This window comes from Pararge aegeria, chromosome 3, assembly GCF_905163445.1.
Source record: "Pararge aegeria chromosome 3, ilParAegt1.1, whole genome shotgun sequence".
Classification (NCBI taxonomy): Eukaryota; Metazoa; Arthropoda; class Insecta; order Lepidoptera; family Nymphalidae; genus Pararge; species Pararge aegeria.
This window is the reverse complement of record NC_053182.1, coordinates 1651055-1673474: the sequence shown is the minus strand read 5'-3', so window position 1 is coordinate 1673474 and position 22420 is coordinate 1651055. Positions and strand designations below refer to the sequence as shown.

Sequence of the window (22420 nt, the reverse complement as noted above, 5' to 3'; positions counted from 1 at the left end):
GACAGGAAATGTTAGTAGCAGTACAGCTTTTAGTGAGAATTACCTATCCACTGGGCAGTGGCGTGGATAGAGGGTATGCACAGGGAATGCAGATGATATAAAATGAAGAAAATCTCCAGTACGAGTTATAAAAACTTGAGGGTAGGCTTTTTATGAATCTTACAATGCCTATCCTCATATCGTCTGTGCATGCCACTGCCACTGGGCTGTCACCTCTTCTTACTGAATTCGCTCACTGTACTGAATTATAATGATTATGATTGATGTGATTGTCGGTTGGTTGCAGCGCGGAGGCGCGTCAGTGGGCATGCGCCGCGGCGTAGTATGAGCGGTGCGCGCCCGCACGAGCCCCGCGACCCGCAGCGCCAGCACCGCCCGCAGCCGCACCCCCACCCCCACCAGGTAAATAGACTTCGCGCACTTGTAGCTGTCGCACCCCCGACCGAACTACACTAACTACAAAACTAATATAACAATTAATAACTGTTTAATTTATTTATTTGGTATCTATGACCCATCACTACGCACTACACTACAACATAAATAGAATAATTAAAAACTAAACTAAATAAAAAAATATTAATATGCAATGTAAAAAAAAAAATTACAAATTAAAATTTCTAATTTTAATTTGTAATACACAGGGTATGGAGATGATATAAAAGGAAGTAAATCTCCAGTACGAGTTATATATACTTAAGGGTAGGCTTTTTATAACTCTTATAATGCCTATCCTTATGTTTTTATATTTTTATATACTTGTACTGTAGATTTTCTTCAATTTCTATCATCTGAATACCCTGTGCATACCACTGGATATAACTTATATTATTCTTATAAATAACTTGGATATACCTACAGAAATCAACTGTCCCCAAGCTAGGTGTAAACCTGTGTTATAGGTGGAAGTGCTCTCCTTATAAAAATGGCTCGCTTAAAAAAAAAAAAAATAATTGAATACGTAGGTAAGGCTGATAATCGTAACTGGTAATCATTTAGAGTATACAAGGTGACGATATGTGGCAGTATGTGTGTGTATTATTGAACTCCACTGAAACTTTTAGCAACTTTTCAGTTCCAGCATATGTGTAAACTAAACTAAAATAGACTAAAATATAGACTTAAATATTGGACAGAAGCAGGCGTTACCCAGCGGACTCCATGATATATTATGAAAATTAAGCTTAATTTGCTATACTCCGCGAAAAGGAGGAGAATCTGTATGGTGTAATTTATAATTTCTTCAATCCTTATACTCCACACTAAACAGATGTTCGGCAATTTACTCTCTACGTACTTGTCACTCCGAAACGTTGATATGTTGTTCTTAACAATTATTCATTGTAAGGTAACATTTCCTGTAGTATAAGGATTGAAGAAATTATAAATTACACCATACAAATTCTCCTGCTTTTCGCGGAGTATAGCAAATTAACCTTAATTTTTATAATAGACTAAAGTAACCTGACCCACAAAATCCCAACCCGATAGGCAATTAAACTACACTCATGCCCGTTTTCACTAACGAAGAATAAGTCAATGCTTAAATAAGAAACGCCTAACCTAAGGATATTCCTAGGCATACATTTTGTACCAATACTTAGTATAATCTTAGTGTTGGTGAAATGTTTTTTTTCTATAAATATCGCCGTAATTCATTCGATTAAGGCTTTTCGCGGAGTATAGCAGATTAAGCTTAATTTTCATAATATACCATGGATTTCCGCAAAGTAACGACCGCTTCTATTCAACTTTAATCTGTCAAATTTGCATGGAGTACGGTGTTAATGCTATATACAATATTATAGCTAATGACAATGTGACATGTGTTTGACACCGAACTAAAAACCGACAGTGCTATCTAACCGAAATCGTAATTTTTGTTGTTTACCGAAACCCATATTTGAAATATCTGTGAAGCGGTAACATAAGCAAGTTACCAAAACGTCATAGATTAAACTTTTTCTGCTAGCTATACCTAGAATTTGCCGACAGCTACATAGCATAACTAATAACAGTAAAACATTCAAATTGTTCCAAAAAACGGCGGCCAAAGTCCGCCATCTTGGGGCATTTAATTGACTTAGAAAAATGCTCAGGATAATTTAATGTTTTATTTTGTCTCGCTGGACGAGTGTAACCAGCGATGGTTCCGTATTAAGTAAGCGGGTGATGTTTGGAATCGTATAGATATGGCAAATTAAATAAAAACTAAGTTTAATAGATAATACGTAAGCTTGTAGAAAAATCCTATTGTAATATTAAGGATTACTTAAACGATAAAAAGGCCGTCGGTGTGAATTGCTCTAACTTCATAGCTAAATATTATTAGACTGTGAAATGGTGATAAGAAAAAAGAACGCGGATAAGTTTGTTGTGGGATCTTCTTAGACCAGGAAGCGTTTGGTACCCTCAGAGCTTTAGTTTTAATTTAATGAATGAAGTTATCAAACACCTAACAATAAAGGTAACATCCCTATCCCTACTAATATTATAAATGTGAATGTAAGTTTGTTTGTTACGCTTTCACGCAAAAACTACTCAACCGATCCTCATGAATCTTTGTACACATATTTTTGAAAGTGTTAGAAGTAATATAGGATACTTTTTATCCCGACATTAAGCTCGGTTCCTTTGGGAGAGGGAATGAAAGTGTTTGACGACAACTCCCACAAATTATAACCGATTGAAATAATTATTTTTATAAATACTATAGAGGTTATAATATGTGTTTAATTTTGCCCAAACTTTTTGAAGATCTGATGAATGTGGTTGAAGATAGAGGTAAGAACTCCTCCTCTAGAAAGAACTAAATGAATTTTGATTTTTTTGAATTTCAGCGGACAGCAGCAAACCCCTCATTTAAGGATTAGCGATACTGAATACTTTAATTTTTTTTAGAACAAAACTAAATTGAATGCCACATCAAAAAACAAGATCAAACGCAGACGAAGTCGCGGGCAACAGCTAGTATTAGATATATGTATGAATGCTTCATAAGTGCCTGGGAACCTGAATAAAACATTTTGGATTTTGAATTATTTGATATATTTATGATATTATGTAGAAGCACCAAAACATTTAAGCACGGGCCTTTGTTTTTTATTAATTCGGTTTTTGATTTGAACTCTCATACGTAATATTTACTATTTCATTTTATTATTAATTTATTTGCTCCGTCAGTACCTACCGTCCAAACGTCCCGTCTGGCTTAACGGATGGTCAGCGCTGGCATTGAATTAAAAACATACAGAACCCTCATTCGCCATTATTGTATGTAGTGCATTGTGTTCTAAAACAGTGGAAACGCTCCGCGCGCGTCTCACATTACACCCGCGGAATGTTGCTAGGTCACAAATTTATTTCCCATTTTATGGTCAACGCTTGGAACATAAAACATTAGAGGTAAAATAATTACTGTCAACTGCTAGATGATACGAAGTGACTAACCGTTTTGTCGAGAAACCAATCTAAAGTGGAGTGGTTTATGCTACAATATTAAATCTGTACACGGTTTCTGTATTTTTTTAATTCTGTGAGCGCTGGGTCGAATACCATTTTGGATTAACATCGTGCTTATAATTGTTGTGTAGTTTTATTCTCGGTTATACCCAAATAAAAGTTTTCTTTCTTTCTTTCATTTCGGATGATGGTAGCCTAAATCTGGGATATGACTAATACATCCCTTTAGGTACAATAACCGCAAGAAATAGTCCATGTTGTTGATAGATTGAGATAGCGTTGCGGTGCTCATACCTAGTAAAGTGCAGTTTCGTTATAGACTCAAGGCTACAGATGTTTTTGTTACCCGTTTCACATATCAGGAGAAGGAGGCAATGAAAAAGGTTTTGCATAAAAGTCTAGACTATAGAGTTGTTTTTTTATTTGTCCCCTTTAATACAGGCAAAGATTATTGACCATACAGCCTATCCAGTCGTATAATTTATGCCTGAGTACTAGACTATAGAATTGCAGCAAGCGCAAAGTTATTCAAACGATTTTACCTCAAGGTTAGGTAATTCAGGCAGCATATTGATTGGCTTTTTTTTCTGGAACTTCTATAAGTTCGTGATGCGCGATCAAGTGAAACAATAGTCCAAAACAAAGCGAACTTTTTCGTCAAATTGTGCGCCGGCGGAATGTAGGGCGTACCGCATAATGAGGCGTCGGTGCTCGCCCAAATTTATTATACGCTCCGGGACCGTTCCGAGAAGACTACTGGGGAAAAAGACCACAACTGTATTATGACGTAGCTTACCTAGCGTACAGCAGGGCAGAGGATGTACGGATGTATGGAGCGGAGAGTGTGAGAAGCAGTGTTTTATCAAAAAAAAAAAAAACATTTATTTCAAGTAGGCCTAATATAACCACTTTTGAAACATCACGTATGTCTGTTTGTAGTCTCTACCACCTGTTCGGAAGGCAGATTCTACCGAGAAGAAGCCGGCGAGAGACTCAGCAGTTGCTCTTTTCCAACATAGTTTTACAATTTAACAATTTTTGTTCTATCTTGTGTGAGATGAAAGCGGAGCGGCTTGTTTCCAGGCAACCTTGTCATTAAGAAATTCATCAATAGTATAGTAACCTCGATGTATTAAATGTGTTTTTATACATTTTTTAACTAATGTAATGGTAAATCTAATATTACTTTCGCTATCATTTTATAAAAGCATATACTCAGCCCCACAAAGGTTTTCTTTACTTTCCTAAGACGATATGCTGATAACACTAATGACCGTGACCGAAATATGACCTTTTCTAGTAAGTCGCTTGTTTATATCCAGTGGAAAGGATTGAGCGGTTCTACAATATACCTAGTTGTTTAATTGTAACGGTTACATTTTGGAGCTGGAGAAGAGCAACTGTTGAGTTCCTAGCTAGCTGTAATGTCAATGCTAACTATCGGCCTCATAAGAAGGCTCAGAGAAACTCAGCGAGCGATGAAGAGAGCTGTGTTGAGAGTGACTCTACGTGATCAAATTAGATATGAGGTGATCCGTAGAAGAACTAGAGTTACCGACATAGCTCAGCGAGTCACGAAGCTGAAGTGGCAATGGGCGGGGCACATAGCTCGGAGAACCGATGGGCGTTGGGCTCTTAAGGTGCTGGAATGGCGACCCCTCACCGGTAAACGAAGCGTAGGTCGGCCCCCAACGACGTGGACAGATGACATCAGGCGAGTAGCTGGGAGCCGCTGGAGGCAAGCGGCCCAGGACTGTGTATTGTGGAACTCCTACAAAAGACTTATGTCCAGCAGTGGACGTCAATTGGTTGAGATGATGATGATGATGATGATGAATCTCAATTCAAATGAGGCATACTTGAAATAGACAGGAAATTTTAGTAGCAGAGCTTTTAGTGAGAATTAACACCACTTTGTTTGCCTGCCTGGCGGGTTTTTATGGGATATACCTACTTTGGCGAGTGTACTTCATAATCTTGTTCCTACCTCACCATTCTACCACCGAACATTGAGACTCCGTGAACGGTGGCAACTTTATGTGGTTGACATACAGCCACGCACGAAGCGCTTTTCATCTACGTTTCTGATACTCCGGTGTCTCCTGATTCATACTACTTGAATGCCTTCATGGCAAGAGTGAAAAGGCATTTTATAGGCAAGCACGCCCCAACTTAGACGGCATCTTGCTTTACATCAGGCATGATAGTTGTCAAGCGCAAGCTCATCTAGTATATAAAAAAACCACCATGCTTATTTCTGCCAATAAGTGGCATTGTAGTAATTCTGTTTTCCGGTGTGAAGAGCGTGGTTGCCGGTGTAATTATAGGCACATTAGGCTAACCACCTTCACCTTGCATGACTTGCGAAGTGTTGCTCTGTCTATAGATGATTGATGATGATTGTTTTCGACTTACCATCAGGCTCTGCTTGATCCGTCAATTAATACTAATAGCGTTTTTGGAGCAGTAGGAAAGACTGTATGCTCAATTTGTGGGTCTCGCTGCAAACACCTTCCACAAAGCCCCGCTTTTGCTATTCGTTAGCCAACTGTACGCTTGCTGAGCTGTGACACTCCTGCGCCCGCGCAGGCCGGGTATGCGCGCTCCCAGCCGGCACAGTTATGTTCGCTATTCTTACGTAACCATGGTAACCGGGGGAAAAAAACGCCCTTCGCCATAGCAAATTGTAACGGGTTGGAGATGCTGCGATGGGATTCGGGAATGAGATGACTTTTAATGATGTTTAACTATTCTTTTGTAGGTAGCTGGAAGGTTTTCTGTTTTATTATCTGAATAATATTGGATTCCTTTTTTGATCGGACATGTTCTGTTGTCATCTTTTTTGACCTGTAAGTTCGATATGGTATTCAATATCCTGGAAAATATAAGGTTATTCATGGGCGTAGACAACTTTTGGTTTTTGGGAATAAGGTAAATAGTTGCCATTCAAAGATTATCTACTTTTCTTTGGCATTTATTTCAAAGCTAGCTCTTGCCCGCAACTTCGTTGGCGTTTTCCATAGCAAAGGAGACATGCAAACACAAAATTCAAAGCTGTCTGCCCGCGGCTTAGCTCGTAAACAATTTTCAATTTTGCCCCGGGCACTACTAAAGGAGTTGGAATTAAAGGTAGCCTATGTTCTTTTTTATGTCAAAGGCTACACGCATGCCAAATATCATCTAAATCGGTTCAGCCGTTTTTGCGTGATTGAGTAACAAACATCCACACTTTCACATTTATAATATTAGTAGGATAGGATAAATCTCCGTTGTTCTTCATGCGGTTAAAAACAGATTATTTGAAATAATCACCCAAACTGTCTTCTAAACAAACGCGCTCCACCTTGAATGCATCACCATAGGTGTTATCACAAGAAACGCTGGTCTATATTATTGTTTTTTGGTTCATTAAAAGTTAGCCCGTGATTGCCGTGATGACGTGACGTGATGACGCAGTTAAAGATGGTAGCGGACTGACCTGTTAGGGGAATGGCAGTTATATTGAACCAATACCTATAATAGGCTTTAACTTTTAACTCTATCTAAAATCCTAAGCGATTAAGCGTTCCGGCACGCCTTTACCGATAGAGTGATAACTAACCATGGCCGAAGCCTGAAACCAATGTACAAATTAATCGGCTTCCGAACCGGTGGTAGAGTCACTACAAACAGACTGACGTTTCAAAAGTGTTTATAAACTGGACCTACTTTATATGAATGAATTTTGAATTTTTCACAACGTTGCAACCAGACAGTATTATTGGTCTATATTATAATTTCACCTTTATTAATCCTTTTCCCTAGAAAAAGTTTAACTTAAGCGGATATCACTTTAGTCAAAAATATGGTGAAGGATAAGATCAACTTTTAGATATAATAGTGTATATAATATTTCGATCTCTATTATCACGTAAACAACTTCTAGATATAATGATCTTTTATGTCTTTGAATATCATTTTTTTAGAATACTCGGTATCTAAAGCTGTTTGAACATCTTCGCCATCGTACCTACTATAGATCTAATATAGTAAAACTTAAGATATTTTAGTTAAAGTAAAATATTACAAATCAGAGCCTGTAATTCTTTAACAACTTCGAAAGAAGAAGTTAAAATTAAAAACTTGCCAGTGTCTTTTCATACCGCTTCTGTCAAACTACTTTTTGTATTGACCTATCTGAAGGGATGAAAATGCAGTAAATTTATTTGGCTAAATAAAATACTACATAAGGCTTATTTATCCTGAAGCCAAACCCCTAAATTTAACATAATGTATAATTTAGGTTTTATAAAAGTATAGTTTAAAAGCATAATGAATTTTAATTTAAGAGTATATTTAACTTCAAAAAAAATTATTTTAAAAATATTGTTTTTGTCCGTTGATATTTAGTTTTCTTGTTGAATTCGTACTCGGGAATCGTATTGTCTATACCTACTACACGATAATGTCTACCTGCCGGCATACGAAGGAAACATTTTTGGGGTTTCGATCTGTAATTTAGGTATTTTATTTTTTAGGTGTAAAAACCTTTTTTTTACTTACTCAGACCACCTTCCTACTGTTACCTAATGGTATTTAAATACTAATTTGCTGTATGTTGATGTGTAGCCGCTATTTACTTACTCTGTGGTATAGATAGTGCATAACTGTGGCTCAGACGACCTTGCGGCGTACGACGCGGCGCGCGCGCAGACACGCCTACCCCCGCCCCCGCCCGCCGCCCGCCCCCTCCCGCGTCTGTGCACTGCGCAGTACGTTATGTGCATGGGATATGCGCTTCCTCGCACTTGCAAACTAATAATATTCGATGGCATTTTCAATGATGGTGCTGAGTATCCCAAAGGGAGGTTCAAACAACATATAAAACTATTAAATTTATGAAGTTCTTTACAACGAAAGGTATATGTGTTATTCTTGGCTGTATTTCTCACTAAAGCCATCCGTCGTGTACGTTAAGGAAAAAAATCTTGACACAAAAATTGAAAAAGCGACCTCTTTTTCTTTCTGGGTTCCTAGTTATATATTTTGGTTGTACCTATTTTATAAGTGGAAATGAAAAATTACACAGAGCGGCCACGTAGCATATTGCAAAGTACAGAAATGACAGTTTTCCTTTGTTATTCGTCAACGATGAGTTTGATACGGTCTAAAGTTCACATTTAGGTAATTTGGTGAGGTAAAGAAACCATCACGTTTTTCCTCCTGCAAACCTCGCGACAAAGTTGAACTGACGCTCTATACAAAACATTCAGTAAACATAGCGGGATGTGGGAAAGGGGCCGGAAGAGTATGCTATCTTTAAGCCCAGAAATAAAACAGGTAGGTAGTTAGGTATTCTACAGAAATCTGAAGATAAGATGTAGCATATTTTGAAACAACTTGTAAATAAGTTATTTACTAACAATTAACGAATATGTTTCTTTATATAATGAGCTAGCGGATCCGGCCGAAAACAAAAAGGCATAGTCTGTGGCCACTTTTTCCACTAAACTCAGACGACGTTTGTTTTACTCGGTCACAATTATTGGCAGTGTTGGAAAGAAGCCGTTGGTATAATCAAGACCACTAAGGCCACCGACTGTACCTTTTTTATATTATAATAAATTAAGGTTTGTAACTTTTATGGCATATACTTGTTTGACGGCCGATTGGCGCAGTTTGCAGCAGCCCCGCTTTCTGAGCCCAAGGCCGTGGGTTCGATTCCCACAACTGGGAAATGTTTGTGTGATGAGCATGAATGTTTTCCAGTGTCTGGGTGTTTATATGTATGTTCTAAGTATTTATGCATATTATTCATAAAAATATTCATCAGTCGCTTACTTTGGGGCTAGATGGCGGTGTGTGTATTGTTGTAGTATATTTATTTATTTATTATTTATGTACCATAAATTGTGATTGTGAACATAAGATACATGAAGTGTACAAAGGAAAGCTTATCTCTATAAGAGATCTCTTCCAGGTACCCCAGGATGTGAGTAAGATGATTTAATTATATCTATTAGATTGGTTTATATTTATTTATTTAAAATTTTCTGTTGCCCTGTTTAAGATTTCTTTGACAACTGAATATTACAGATATCAGTTTTTGAACTTTTATTATATACATGTTTAGACAGTTATAGACAATAGATAGCAAAGATTGATGTCATATTATTTACCTGTTAATATTGCAGCGGTGATAGCGTAGTGGGTGGGAGCTCGACTTCGATTTCGGGGGCCCGAGTTCGAATCCCAGCACGCACCTCTAACTTTTCTAAGCTATGTGCGTAATAGTATTTAAAAATATCACTTGCTGGACACCCACATGCCTGTTCTGCATAATGTTCTAAAAGGTATGTGGAGTCCACCAATCCGCACTGGGTCAGCGTGGTGGACTACGGCCTTAACTCCTTCTCATTGTGGGAGGAGACGATAAATAAAATATTGGACAAGGCTGCTTAGGTGTGACAAGTTTTACTTTCGGAAGTTCCTTTGAACCATATTATAATCTATACTATAATAAAAATGTAAATGGAAGATTTCTGTACATTTAATATATTTTGAAAATTTTGACCGGGGGATGCTTTATAATCGATACTGAGTCCAAAACAGATTTTTATTTAATTTTTGTCTGTCTACTTTTTATCCCGATAAACAATAAGTTTCCTCCGGGAAATGGGATGAAAATTTTTCATCAATTTTACTTCATAGCTCCGTTAAATTTGAACCGATTTTAATAATTCTTTTTTTATTTGAAAGTGTATACTATCAAGCATGTACGGTCTTATTTTAATAAGGATCTGATAAAAAATGTCTGAGATAAAGAACATAACTCTTCACAAATAACTGTTAGTCGCAAGGCATATGGGACAACGATCGAAGGATGGTAATAATACTAATATTTGAAATGCGAAAGTTTGTGAGGATGGATGTATGTATGTATGTATCAACTGAAACACCACGTAAAATAGTAGTAGGTATATAGCTACCCACGATTATTATGATGTTAGCATCAGATATATACTAGCTTCCCGATTGACTCATACGCGGACGAATTCGCGGGGGTCCGCTAGTATCTTAATAAACTAGATCATCGACAGTCTATAAAGGTGCTATATTTAAAGGTCACTTCGAGGCCAACACAGCGGAACAACGCTGAACGTCCGAAGATGACTCAATCAAATCAAATCCATTCATAAGTCACGCTATCAAGACTGTTATATAATCGAAGGTCCTTCCTTTTTCGGATACGAGATTTATTAACAAAAATAAACAAGGAACAATAATTAGCTAACCTTGTTATAGGTTATTTTAATAAGTTAAACTTTAAATAAGTTAAACTGTTTAATAATAATTGTTCGAGACGCATATTGGTAGGAACACGACTTCACTCTCAGGGTGCCAAGTTCAAATCCCAGCAAGCACCTCTAACTTTTCTAAGTTATGTGCGTTCTAAGTAATTAAAATATCACTCGCTTCAACGGTGAAGGAAAACATCGTGAGGAAACCTGCATGCCTAAGGGCAGTGTCGTGCATAGAGCGTATGCACAGGGTATATGCAGGAAATCTCCAGTACGAGTTATAAATACTTAAGGGTAGGCTTTTTTACCCTCTTACAATGTTATTCTTAAGTTCTTTATTACTCGTACTGGAGATTTTCTTCATTTTATATCATCTGCATACTCTGTGCATACCCTTTATGCACGCCACTGCCTGAGGGTTCTCCATAATGTTCTCAAAGAAATGTGAAGTCCACCAATTAGACGGCCGACTGGCGCAGTGGGCAGCGACCCTGCTTTCTGAGTTCTAGGCCGTGGGATCGATTCCCACAACTGAAAAAAAGGTTGTGCGATAAACACGATTGTTTTTCAGTGTCTGGGTGTTTATCGCTATATTATAAGTATTTATGTGTATTATATTCTTTAAAATATTCAACAGCTATTTTAGTACCCATAACACAAGCTAAGCTTACTTTGGGGCTAGATGGCGATGTGTGTATTGTCGTAGTATATAAATGGTATATACATAAATCCGCACTGGGCCAACATGGTGGACTACGGCCTTAACCCCTTCTCATTGTCGGAGACCCGTGCTCTGTAGTGGGCCGGTAATGGATTGATGTACTTCACACGCCTTTGAAAATATTATGTTGAACTCTCAGGCATCATGTTTCCTCATAATGTTTTTTTCACCGTTGAAGCAAGTGATACTTCTATATTAATAATAAGTAACAATAAAACTCTTTGTTACACCAAAAAAGAAAAAAAAAAGAAACAGAAAACAAAATTTATGATATAATATAGGGCCTAAGGGCGGCCTTACTGGTAGTGATCTCTGCCAGACAACCACTAAAAGTAGGGATAACAAAGATAAACTGGTGGTGCACAGATAAAAGAAAGAAAAGAAAACCGATTTAATAATTTTTTAAACATACAAGAAATTACACACCTCCACTAAGTATAATTTACAACCTAAATACATACATTATACGACGGCCGACTGGCGCAGTGGGCAGCGACCCTGCTTTCTGAGTCCAAGGCCGTGGGTTCGATTCCCACAACTGGAAAATGTTTGTGTGATGAGCATGAATATTATAAGTATTTATTTATTATATTCATAAAAATATTCAACAGCTATCTTAGTACCCATAACACAAGCTACGCTTACTTTGGGGCTAGATGGCGATGTTTGTATGGTCGTAGTATATTTATTTATTTATATTTATATTATGGAAAAAATAAATATTTGAATCATAAATAATGAGACTATATTATAAACTCACGTTGATGACTTTTATGTGTAATGATGAAGAGAGCTGCATCTTTGATGAGCAGGATTCGCGGCAGCAGTAACAGCATTTTGCAAACACTAGCTGGAAAGCTAAATAACCCGTTCTGGAGGCACTGGGTGGGTTTACATACATACACACAAACGGAGCGAAAAGTATAAAATTTTAATTATTATTTCATTTCATTATAATTAATCATTATTTTTTTTTTTTTTACTAGCGTACCCAGCCCGCTTCGCCGGGCTAGATTTTGCTTTATTTTATTTAAACAATAAATTTACATTATTAAATTTTTAATTTAAGTCTGTCTCCTAATATATTAAATCATATATTTCTCTCCGTATTCATTCTCTTCTATTCTCTTCTCGAGCGGGTGAAGATCATTATCTATACCCATGTACACCCAACAATAGAACACATCATAGTAAATAAAAGCTGTATTTAACAGTTTGACAGTTCAAAAATAGGAGTACTCCGATCGTCACCAAACTTTACAGGATTACTCGCCAGGTCAATTCGGATATTCCCTGAAAGTTTCATGGAAATCGGTCCAGCCGTTTCTCACACACTTTCTCTTTTATACACACACATTTTGTCTTTTTAATTTTATATTTATGTCATGCCATTTGAATCAATTTATACTGTAATTTTAATTTTCAATTCGATATTGTATATTAGGTAAAACTAATTGTAGTTTTAAATGTATTAATATGGGCTTTGCCTGAAATAAAGAGATTGTTATTATTATCATAAAGGTTATAATAAACAAACATAAACAGAACTTACATATATATGTATAAACTTTATTTGCCATAACAGATAAAAGTTATAAGTGCGTGCTGGGTTTCGAACTCGGCCCCCGAAGGTGACTCCGAAGTCTTAACCACGAGGCTATCACGGCTTTCATTATTATGGGTTTCTTTTATTATTAGATTATATTTAAAAAAAAAGGATCTTAGCTGCAATGTTGGATGTAGGGGTTCATTATCAGATATGTTGTAATTATAGATATACGATTAAAGTCTGTATGACAAGAAAAAAATGATTATTTTAATAGCATGTAATGGAATGATTGCAGTTTAAGAAGTCTGAAGATCTTAATAACGGTACTCATCAAAGAACGTCTTGTTTGATGTTTCTAAGAAATAATTCGTTTGTTTTGTGATGACCAAATAAGCGTAGATACGCACGGGCGGCCGCGCGCGGATAATTGTAGTAGTAATTGCATAAAATTCGCGAATCGCAATATTTTAATTGCCCCGCGACGGGCAGTGACGCGGGGCTGTTAAGGCGGTGTTACAGTTGAAAGTTCAGATTGATAGATTTATAGAAAACTAGCTTTTGGCCGCAGCTTCGCTCACGTTAATTTCAATTTTTGATTTGGTAAATTTTAACTACAAAGGTTTAAAAAAAGCCTTGCTGCTAATAGAAAAATATAAATTTTCATCCCCTATTTGATACCTAAAGAGTTGGAAATTTTAAACTTGTGAAACACGTATTTCTTTATTTTTAATCGAAAATCTACAATCAAAGTTTCATGGATGTAACTTGAAAAATAATTTGATAAATGAAGGATTTCATCCATACTTTCATCCCCAACTTTCAACCCTCTTAGGGTTGGAATTTTCAAAAATCCTTATTAGCGGATGCCTATGTTGTAATAACTATTTGTGTGCAAAATTTCAGCCCGATCAGTCAAGTGGTTAGAGCACGGTTCCTTTGGGAGAGGGGATGAGTGTTTGAAACGATTTATAACCGATTTAAATAATTATTTTTGTACTATAGAGGTTATAGCATGTGTTTAATTATGCGCAAACTGTGGTTGGAGATAGAGGACAGAACTCCTCAGCGGACAACAGCAAACCCCAACTTTTAGGCTTAGCGATACTGAATAATTTAATTTTTTTTAGATCAACAACTAAATTTAATGCCACATCAAAAAATAAAATCAAACGCAGACGAAGTCGCGTGCAACAGTAATTATATAATTATAGTTAGGTCTCTGTCATAGAGTTTAGAGGGCTCTTAAACTGACACTTGACAAAATATAAATTCGTTTTTGTTTTTTAATATTCTTCAATCCATACGAAAAATTAAATAAATAATAATACAAAAACAAAATATCACAACTTCCGGCAAGAACCATAGACAAGTTAGGTTATAATATGAGTTGAGTAGTGAAAATCGATTGTTACCACGGATTCGAAAAAGACGTGTCGCTCAGCGATTTAGTGTTTAGGTGCGATGTCGTGTAGAAACCGATTAAGGGGTATGACTACTCTATACTCCCTAAGCGGTTAGCCTGTTACCATCTTAGACTCAGTGGCGTGCAAAGAGGGTATGTACAGGGTATGCAGATGATATAAAATGAAGAAAGGCTCCAATTCATGTTATAAATACTTAAGGGTAGGTTTTTCATAACACTTACAATACCTATCCTTAAGTTTTTTACAACTTGTACTGGAGATTTTCTTCATTTTATATCATCTGCATGCATCACGTGCAAAGAGGGTACGCAAACCATTGCTGCATCATAACTTACGACCAGGTGAGATTGCAGTCAAGGGCAAACCTATTGTTGAAAGAAAAAGGTAATTATTTGCCCAAGAATCTTCTTTGATTAGGCGTCACTTACTTAGGCATTGCCTTGTCCATCGTTAGTGAGAACGGGCATAACAAACTACTTTTTTGAGGAACGAACATTTTGGTTAAAACATCCATTATTCGAATAAATCTGATGACTTTCGAGTCCCTCCTTAACGGAGAACAAAAAGTGTGGGTGGCGCAAAATGACCGTTTATGTAATTTTAGATTTGCCTTTCCACGCGTCAATGACTATCACAGACTATAATAGTTATTGCGAACACAGATTGTTTTATATTGCCGATTAAAAGAGCAATCCAACTGTTTACGGAAAAATGGATAACGGATCTTTCCATTGCACATCAAATACACTTCTCGACAATGTTATTCCGGCGATTTATCTTTTAAATAGCTCTGTTTTATTATTTATTTATTTATTTTATTTATTTATTAATTTATAATGGACAGCCAACAGTAGATTCATTATTACTTGCTCTTTTTTTTTTTTGGAATGAGTGACATAGTAAATTTTCAACTAAGTATTTTTATGTTACATGCATTAAAGTTAAAAAGTCAAAAAAGATTAAAATGTCATTTCTATAAATTATTTACAGTTAATTATAGTCTGTTAATATAAACCTTTGAAAGTATAAACATAAAATTATTTAAAGCTAATTTACAATGAATAATTTAATTCGAGATTACCTGAATTCATTGTACCTGATTGTAAGTGGAAAAATATCGTCTATAAACGAAACACTTTGCAGGCTTTTTGGCGGCAGAATTAAAGCGTGGCGGTTGTACCTACTGTACTACTTGTATGTACCGGACGAGATGTGTCATAAACTCTGTACCAAGGATAGTCGTGTTACAGTAATTCTATGATGAGGGTAAATAATTGAAATTTTGATAACAATAAATTTATATTTGCCAGATATTATATTAAACTGATTAGGATCTTTACAAATGCGCTTACAATAATTATTTAATTTATAAAAAGATTTCAAGAAACCATTAAGATTACATTTGATTCACACAACCAATGCTCATGAATTAAGTTCGTGGATATTTTGTTATAAATACGGGAGCATTTTTATACACTTCAGTACTGTATGGACTCGAACGATGCAAAGATTCTTTGTCACTCGGTTTACTTGCGGTACGAACTTGCAGGGAAAGATTACCACTATTTTCACTCGATTCGTTACGTACGCACTATGCTCGAAATGCTCCAACATTCCGCGCGCTCTCGTTTTTTAATAATATGATTGCTCCGCACCAACAAACTGATATATTTAATATAAGTTTAGCTAAGTTCCTAAATTACATTCAAACAAATGAACTAATATTTTTGTAATGTACATCTGTAACTGACTTAGTATACGTTTTGGCTAGCTGTAAGTATACTAAGGATATTCATAAATAAATAAATACTGTCCTAATCGTCTAATCGTAACACAGCTATGGTGGCTCCTGCAGTCTGCTGCTGATGTCCTTTATGGATGGCTGAAATCACTTATTCTGTTTGAAAAATAGAAACTTTAAAGAGATTATGAAAAGGAAACTACGTTGTACATATATTGAAGTAATACTTCTTTTGGGATTCATTATGAGAGTAAATTTTTACGATGCTCGCGTCATAAAAACACCGTCACACCGTCATAAAAACCGATCGATTTTAGTTTTTCAAAAAAAGGTTTGACTGTGTACACTTTCAACTGTCAAATTCTGCGGGCTCATTTCGGTGATTTAATTGATTCAATTGTAAAAAAAAAAACTTAAATTTTAATGTTGTGTGAAACTTGGCTGTCCGAAAATGAGATGACTAGATAATGCGTTATAGTAAAACTTTCAATGTATTAAGAACATAATAAGTTACGAAAGATAAAATTTTTGCAAAGATTTTTATCTTGTTACGCCAAAGAAGTATAACTTATGAAGTAGTAGTTACACATGTTTATTTTTCTAACATCTGAAAGGTTCTGGCATTACTTTTTTTCAAACATTTGCTTTCAAAATTTAAAATTCATTTATTTCAAGTAGGCCTACTTTATAAGCACTTTTGTTTTATATGTAAAGTAGGTCGTGTTAGAAGAAATAGTTGTAATTTGGAAACGATGACAAAGGCTGTCTGTTTGTCAAACAGAGAGCCTTAAATATTTTACGGCGGCCTCTAATACAACGCCAACTGTCGCCATTCCATTGAACTCGGCCGAAATGGCGATGGAAAGAATAAAAACTTATAATATAATTAGTAAACGCGTTTTAGACCAAGAACTAGTAAACTAATTTTATTGAGGTTTTATAAATCAAAGGATCTCTTTTATCATAGTTACCCGATTTGCTTGAAAAAAGGTATTCAAATTATAAAAAAAAATTTCGTTAAGCATACACGTACTCGTAGTATGCGTAACGAAGTTGAATGCAATTATTTAAAAAAAAAACTCTATTCACGCTGTGTATCTGCATAAATAGACTTATTATTAGAATAAACATTTCATGTATTATAAGAATTAAGACCAAGTTATCACTCTAAGTTGTTTTAGTTACCTATTACAAAATAAAAACAGTAAGTATTTATTGTATTCCTTCCGATTTCTTCATATATATGTATTATGTATCTTTATTGCCTCTTAAACAACATAACTATTCTCTAATACATCGTCCAATTATTATTTTGTCATATATCGTATCGTGAATGATAATCGGAAATAAAAGCATACATTATTGAACGCCTTTATTAAACGCATATTATGGCGTCAATTCACTTCAGATTTGACTGCCGTTGCCGTCTTGCGGTTTTCTATTACAGTACTAGCCCGAAGATATACCGTTGGTTCTAGCTATTATTACTGACATGTGATCGCAATTGTGAAAGCTAGCCAACCCGCATTGAAGCAGCGTGGTGGATCTATGCTCTAAAAACCTATTTTTTATGAAAGAAGAAACCAGTGCCCAGCTGCAGGATATGTGTGATGTGTTAAAGGGCGTAAAGTATTGTATGTAAAAATCGTTCACTTGCTCTTAAAGTACAACAAGTAAACGCGTTCGGTCGAGATTGTAAAGGTGCCCACACATGTACTAATGGGCCATCGGAGATTTATAGGCAATAAAATATTGTTTCATACACGTCGTGAGCAATCATTGCGTGTACCCACGTGTGGCGCACGGCTCGTGAATTTGTTCCAATAACTATAAAATAAAATGATGTCACATGTTAATTTAATTATGTTTTAGTTACATTAAACTACATAGTCTCCAGCACCGACGCAATGTTGCCTGTTTATCGGTTTTTTACCGGATATACTTCGGTGAGTGTGCTCAGGAACTTCACAATCTTGTTCCCCATTCCCCGTTTTACCACAGAACAGCGAGACACCGAGAGCGGTGGCATCCTTATGTGGTTGATATCCCATCAACACGCACGAAACGTTTTTTATCCACGTTTCTGATACGTGCCGCTAAGATGTGGAACGCCCTCCCGGTAACTGTGTTTCCTGCCACGTATAATTTAAGTACCTTCAAGGCTAGAGTGAATAGGCTTTTTCTAGGCAAGCGTGCTCCAACCTAGACCTCATCATTGCTTTCTAACGGGCATGATTGTCGTCAAACGCTGGCCTATCGTTAATAAAAAAAAAAAAAAGGTTTTATACTTTTAAAATAATATGTTTTATTATACGTGAATTATAATAAAAGTGACAATTTTAGGGTTCTAGCTACAAGTGAAAAAGTAAATTAGTTTCAGTGTTTGCACGCTATATAGACGGCCGAGTGGCGCAGTGGGCAGCGACCCTGCTTTCTGAGTCCAAGGTCGTGGGTTCGATTCCCACAACTGGAAAATGTTTGATGTGCATGAATGTTTTTCAGTGTCTGGGTGTTTATATGTATATTATAAGTATTTATGTATATTATTCATAAAAATATTCATCAGTCATCCTATATTCGTACCCATAAAATAAGCTACTTTGGGGCTAGATGGCGATGTGTAAATTGTCGTAGTATAAATAAAAAAAAAAAAAATTCGAGCTTAAAACTATACACAGGCCGGAAAAAGAAGATGTAGTTAAAATGAAATTATAAAATGTTGCCAATTAAGAAAATGTATCATTAACGAGTTCAAATCGACAGTTAAAAGTTTAAAATTAATTAATAGCGGTATAAATGATGTACCAGATTGCGATACGTTCTATAACCGTTTTAAACTCGCTTTTACACGCAGCTATGTCCGCCTAAAGTCATGTTTAGTACCGATTTTGATATTTATTGTGGTAGTGTAGGTATGTTTTTCAATGCTTCGATGGTCTAGCAGTGAGCATGTGCGGACACCAGATCACAATCCGTGGTCGATCCGGGTTAGTGAATTATACTCAGTGGGTTTTCCATCACGGAAATCTTAGTACCTACCAGCCTGGCGTTTGGAAGTTGGCGGTGCTTCCATTGGCGTGCATAGAGGGTATGCACAGGGTATGCAGATGATATAAAATGAAGAAAATCTCCAGAGGTCAAAGTCAAAGTCAAATATTTCTTTATTCAAATAGGCACATAGATGGCACTTTTGATGGGTTATTATATACAAAGCGTGTACATAGCAGTGAGTAGTGATGGCGATAACTACAATCGTAAACTTAAAACTAAAGCTACGAGGGTTCCAATCGCGCCCTGGCCTAAGAAGAAGCCCACAACTAACTTAGCCGGGTGTTCTTTTTGCTATCACCATCACACATTGTCATTAATAGAATATTTAAGAAGCAGGTAATGTAAGGTTGAGATCGGCCTGGATCGCCTGGCAGAGATCGCTTTCAAGCGATAAGGCCGCCTTTTGTATTCTACTCCAGTTTTTGTGTTTCGTCTATTCGTCCATTATTTTCATAAAGCTAACTGTGTAGTGGTGTATAAATAAAGAGTTTAAATAAATAATAAATAAAATAAAATTGTATAAAGCTGAAGAGTTTATTTGTTTACTTCGACGAGATTATCTCGGGAATTACTGGTCCGATTTGAGAAATTCTTTCAGCCCGTTTATCGAGAATCTATAGGCTACATTATATCATAATGCTAATACCAATAGAAGCATATTGCCAAAAAAGAATGTTTCTAAACCGGGTTTTTGTTTTTTTTTTAGAGCTTCCGCTGCGTGCGCTTTGTAAAAGGTTAAAGTTTCGATAAAAACATGTATGACAAAGTTGTTCCTGTTTCAAATAAAAAAAAAAATACACTACAGTATATGCCATTATTTTAAGGTTGACTTATAAGCGGACGAAGTCACGAGGGACCGCTAGTTATTTATAAATCACAGACAGACACATATATTTGATATTTGTTTATACCCAGTAGAGATCACAACTACAAGTTAATTCAATGAAAGGTGTAATTTTTAAAAGTAGACTAATTATCTACGCTTACGAATGGTTGTCATCAAAATCTTCCGTGTTCCAATTCGCTATGAATTAGCATTTATACTTAATGGCTATCAAATAGGAATTAACAAGGTATTTTATTGAAATACATATATATATAATTAACAGCAAACGTATTAAATATATCGTTATTGAAATACCATCAACACGTACGAAGCGTTTTGCTTCTTCCTGTCTGATCCACGCCGCAAAGGCCTGGAATGCCCTCCCATCTTCCGTCTTCCGCAATACCTATAATTTGGGTACCTTCAAATCAAGAGTGAATAGACATCTTCTAGGCACGCGCTTTATCTTAGGGTGCATCATCACTTACCATCAGGTATGATTGCAGTCAAACACTTTTCTATATAATAATAAAAAAAAAAAATTGTGTATTTAAGATAAATTGGAAGCGGTGATAGCCAAGTGGGCAGCAGTTCGACTTCACTTTCTGTGGGACAAGCTCGAATTCCAGCACGCACATCTCACTTTTCCAAGTTATGTGAGTTTTAAGCAATTAAAATATCACTTGCTTCAACGGCGAAAAACATCGTGAGGGAACCTGCATGCCTGAGAGTTCTCCATAATGTTATCAAAGGTGTTGGAATACCACTAATCCGCATCGGGCCAGCGTGGTGGACATCTGTCTTAACCCTTTTTATTTTGGGAGGAACGGGTTCCCTTTAGATGGGTAATGGGTCGATTTTCAATAATTGAATTTTGGTACTTTCGTTTATATGTCGTAGGAATTTTTACGGAACGGTTTAGATAAAGCAAAAGATGTACTCGTATTAAGCCTTAAACACATCGCCATCTAGCCCCAAAGTAAGCGTAGCTTGTGTTATGGGTACTAAGATGACTGTTGAATATCTTTATGAATAATATACATAAATACTTATAATATACAGATAAACACCCAGACACGTAAAAACATTCATGTTCATAACATAAACATTTTCCAGTTTGTGGGAATCGAACCCACGGCCTTGGACTCTGGAAGCAGGGTCGCTGCCGACTGCGCCAGTCGGCCGTCTTTTTGTTAAGAAAAAATACCTATTTAAGTATTATTATATGACAGGTCTACGAACTCTGCCTGTCCAGTTTATGGCGCTTGCCATAATCAGCATCCGCTATGATATTATAATGACTCATATTTGTTTTAGAAATTTTGATATCCCGCCCAATACTCTATCTTAATGTTTAATATATTAAAATATTCTTATGTTGGTTTACGAAAATATTGCACGTTTTTTTTAATTAAATAAATTTACTCGTTATATCATTTATAACGAAACATTTTCCGCTTATCTTAATATTATTTAAGGTTCCATGAATAAAATAAATATATTAAAAAAAAAAACGATATTATATTTTAATATTATACATTTATAATAAATAGGAAAGATTTGATGCTTCATAGATGTTTGTACAAACAAATTGATTTTTAAGTGATTTAAAATATATTCGCGATATCATCATATGAGGGAAAATAAACCATTTTATGCCTAAAATAATTTAAAATTAAAAGTGTTTATTTATTTTGATTTTTATTTATTAAGGCCCAAACAGTTTAATACAAAGAAAATGTGACAAACATCAATAATTAAGTAGCCTCTAATAAATTTAATGATAGGGATACACAATAATTGAGAGCAAACGTATTAATCTAAATTATAAAACTTAAAATTTTGAGTTTGAAATAAACACGTATGTATGTTCCCTAGCTATGTGCTTCGAGCGCAGTGGGTAGGAGCTTAGGTGCCAGGAGTGTTAGGTGTACAATAAACGATTGTTTCATTTTCATTTCTATTTATTTTCATATTAGTCCAAGTTAGTTATTAAATGTAATTTGTTCGTATTTAATCTGTGGCGCTCGATTGCCACTGAAGTTTTCTTATTTGTCCTACTTAATATTATAAATGTGAGAGTGTGGATGTTTGTTACTCAATCACGCAAAAACGGCAGAACGGATTTGGATAAAATTTGGCACGCATGTAGCCTTTGACATGGAAAAGAACACAGGCTACCTTTTATCTCGACTCCTTAAGAAATTCCCGAAAAATTGAAATTTGTTTACGAGCTAAGCCACGGGCAAACAGCTTTGAAATTTTGTATGCATGTCACCTATTTTATGGAAAAGGACTTTGCTAACCGATCTCTCAAATAGTTCTCGTGGTAAGAAACGAGCAAAGCTTTAGATCTAATTCCGAAG

At 35.9% G+C, this 22420-nt stretch overlaps 1 protein-coding gene across 1 annotated transcript in view; it reads left to right on the top strand.

Annotated features, from left to right (window-relative positions):
- LOC120637189 (voltage-dependent L-type calcium channel subunit beta-2) overlaps positions 1 to 22420 on the top strand; it is a 246361-nt gene that overhangs the window by 6129 nt on the left and 217812 nt on the right. Inside the window, exon 2 of the mRNA XM_039908877.1 lies at positions 287 to 402. Coding sequence (XP_039764811.1) covers positions 325 to 402 — 78 coding nt within the window. The 5' untranslated portion in view covers positions 287 to 324. The remainder of the gene's footprint in view (positions 1 to 286; positions 403 to 22420) is intronic.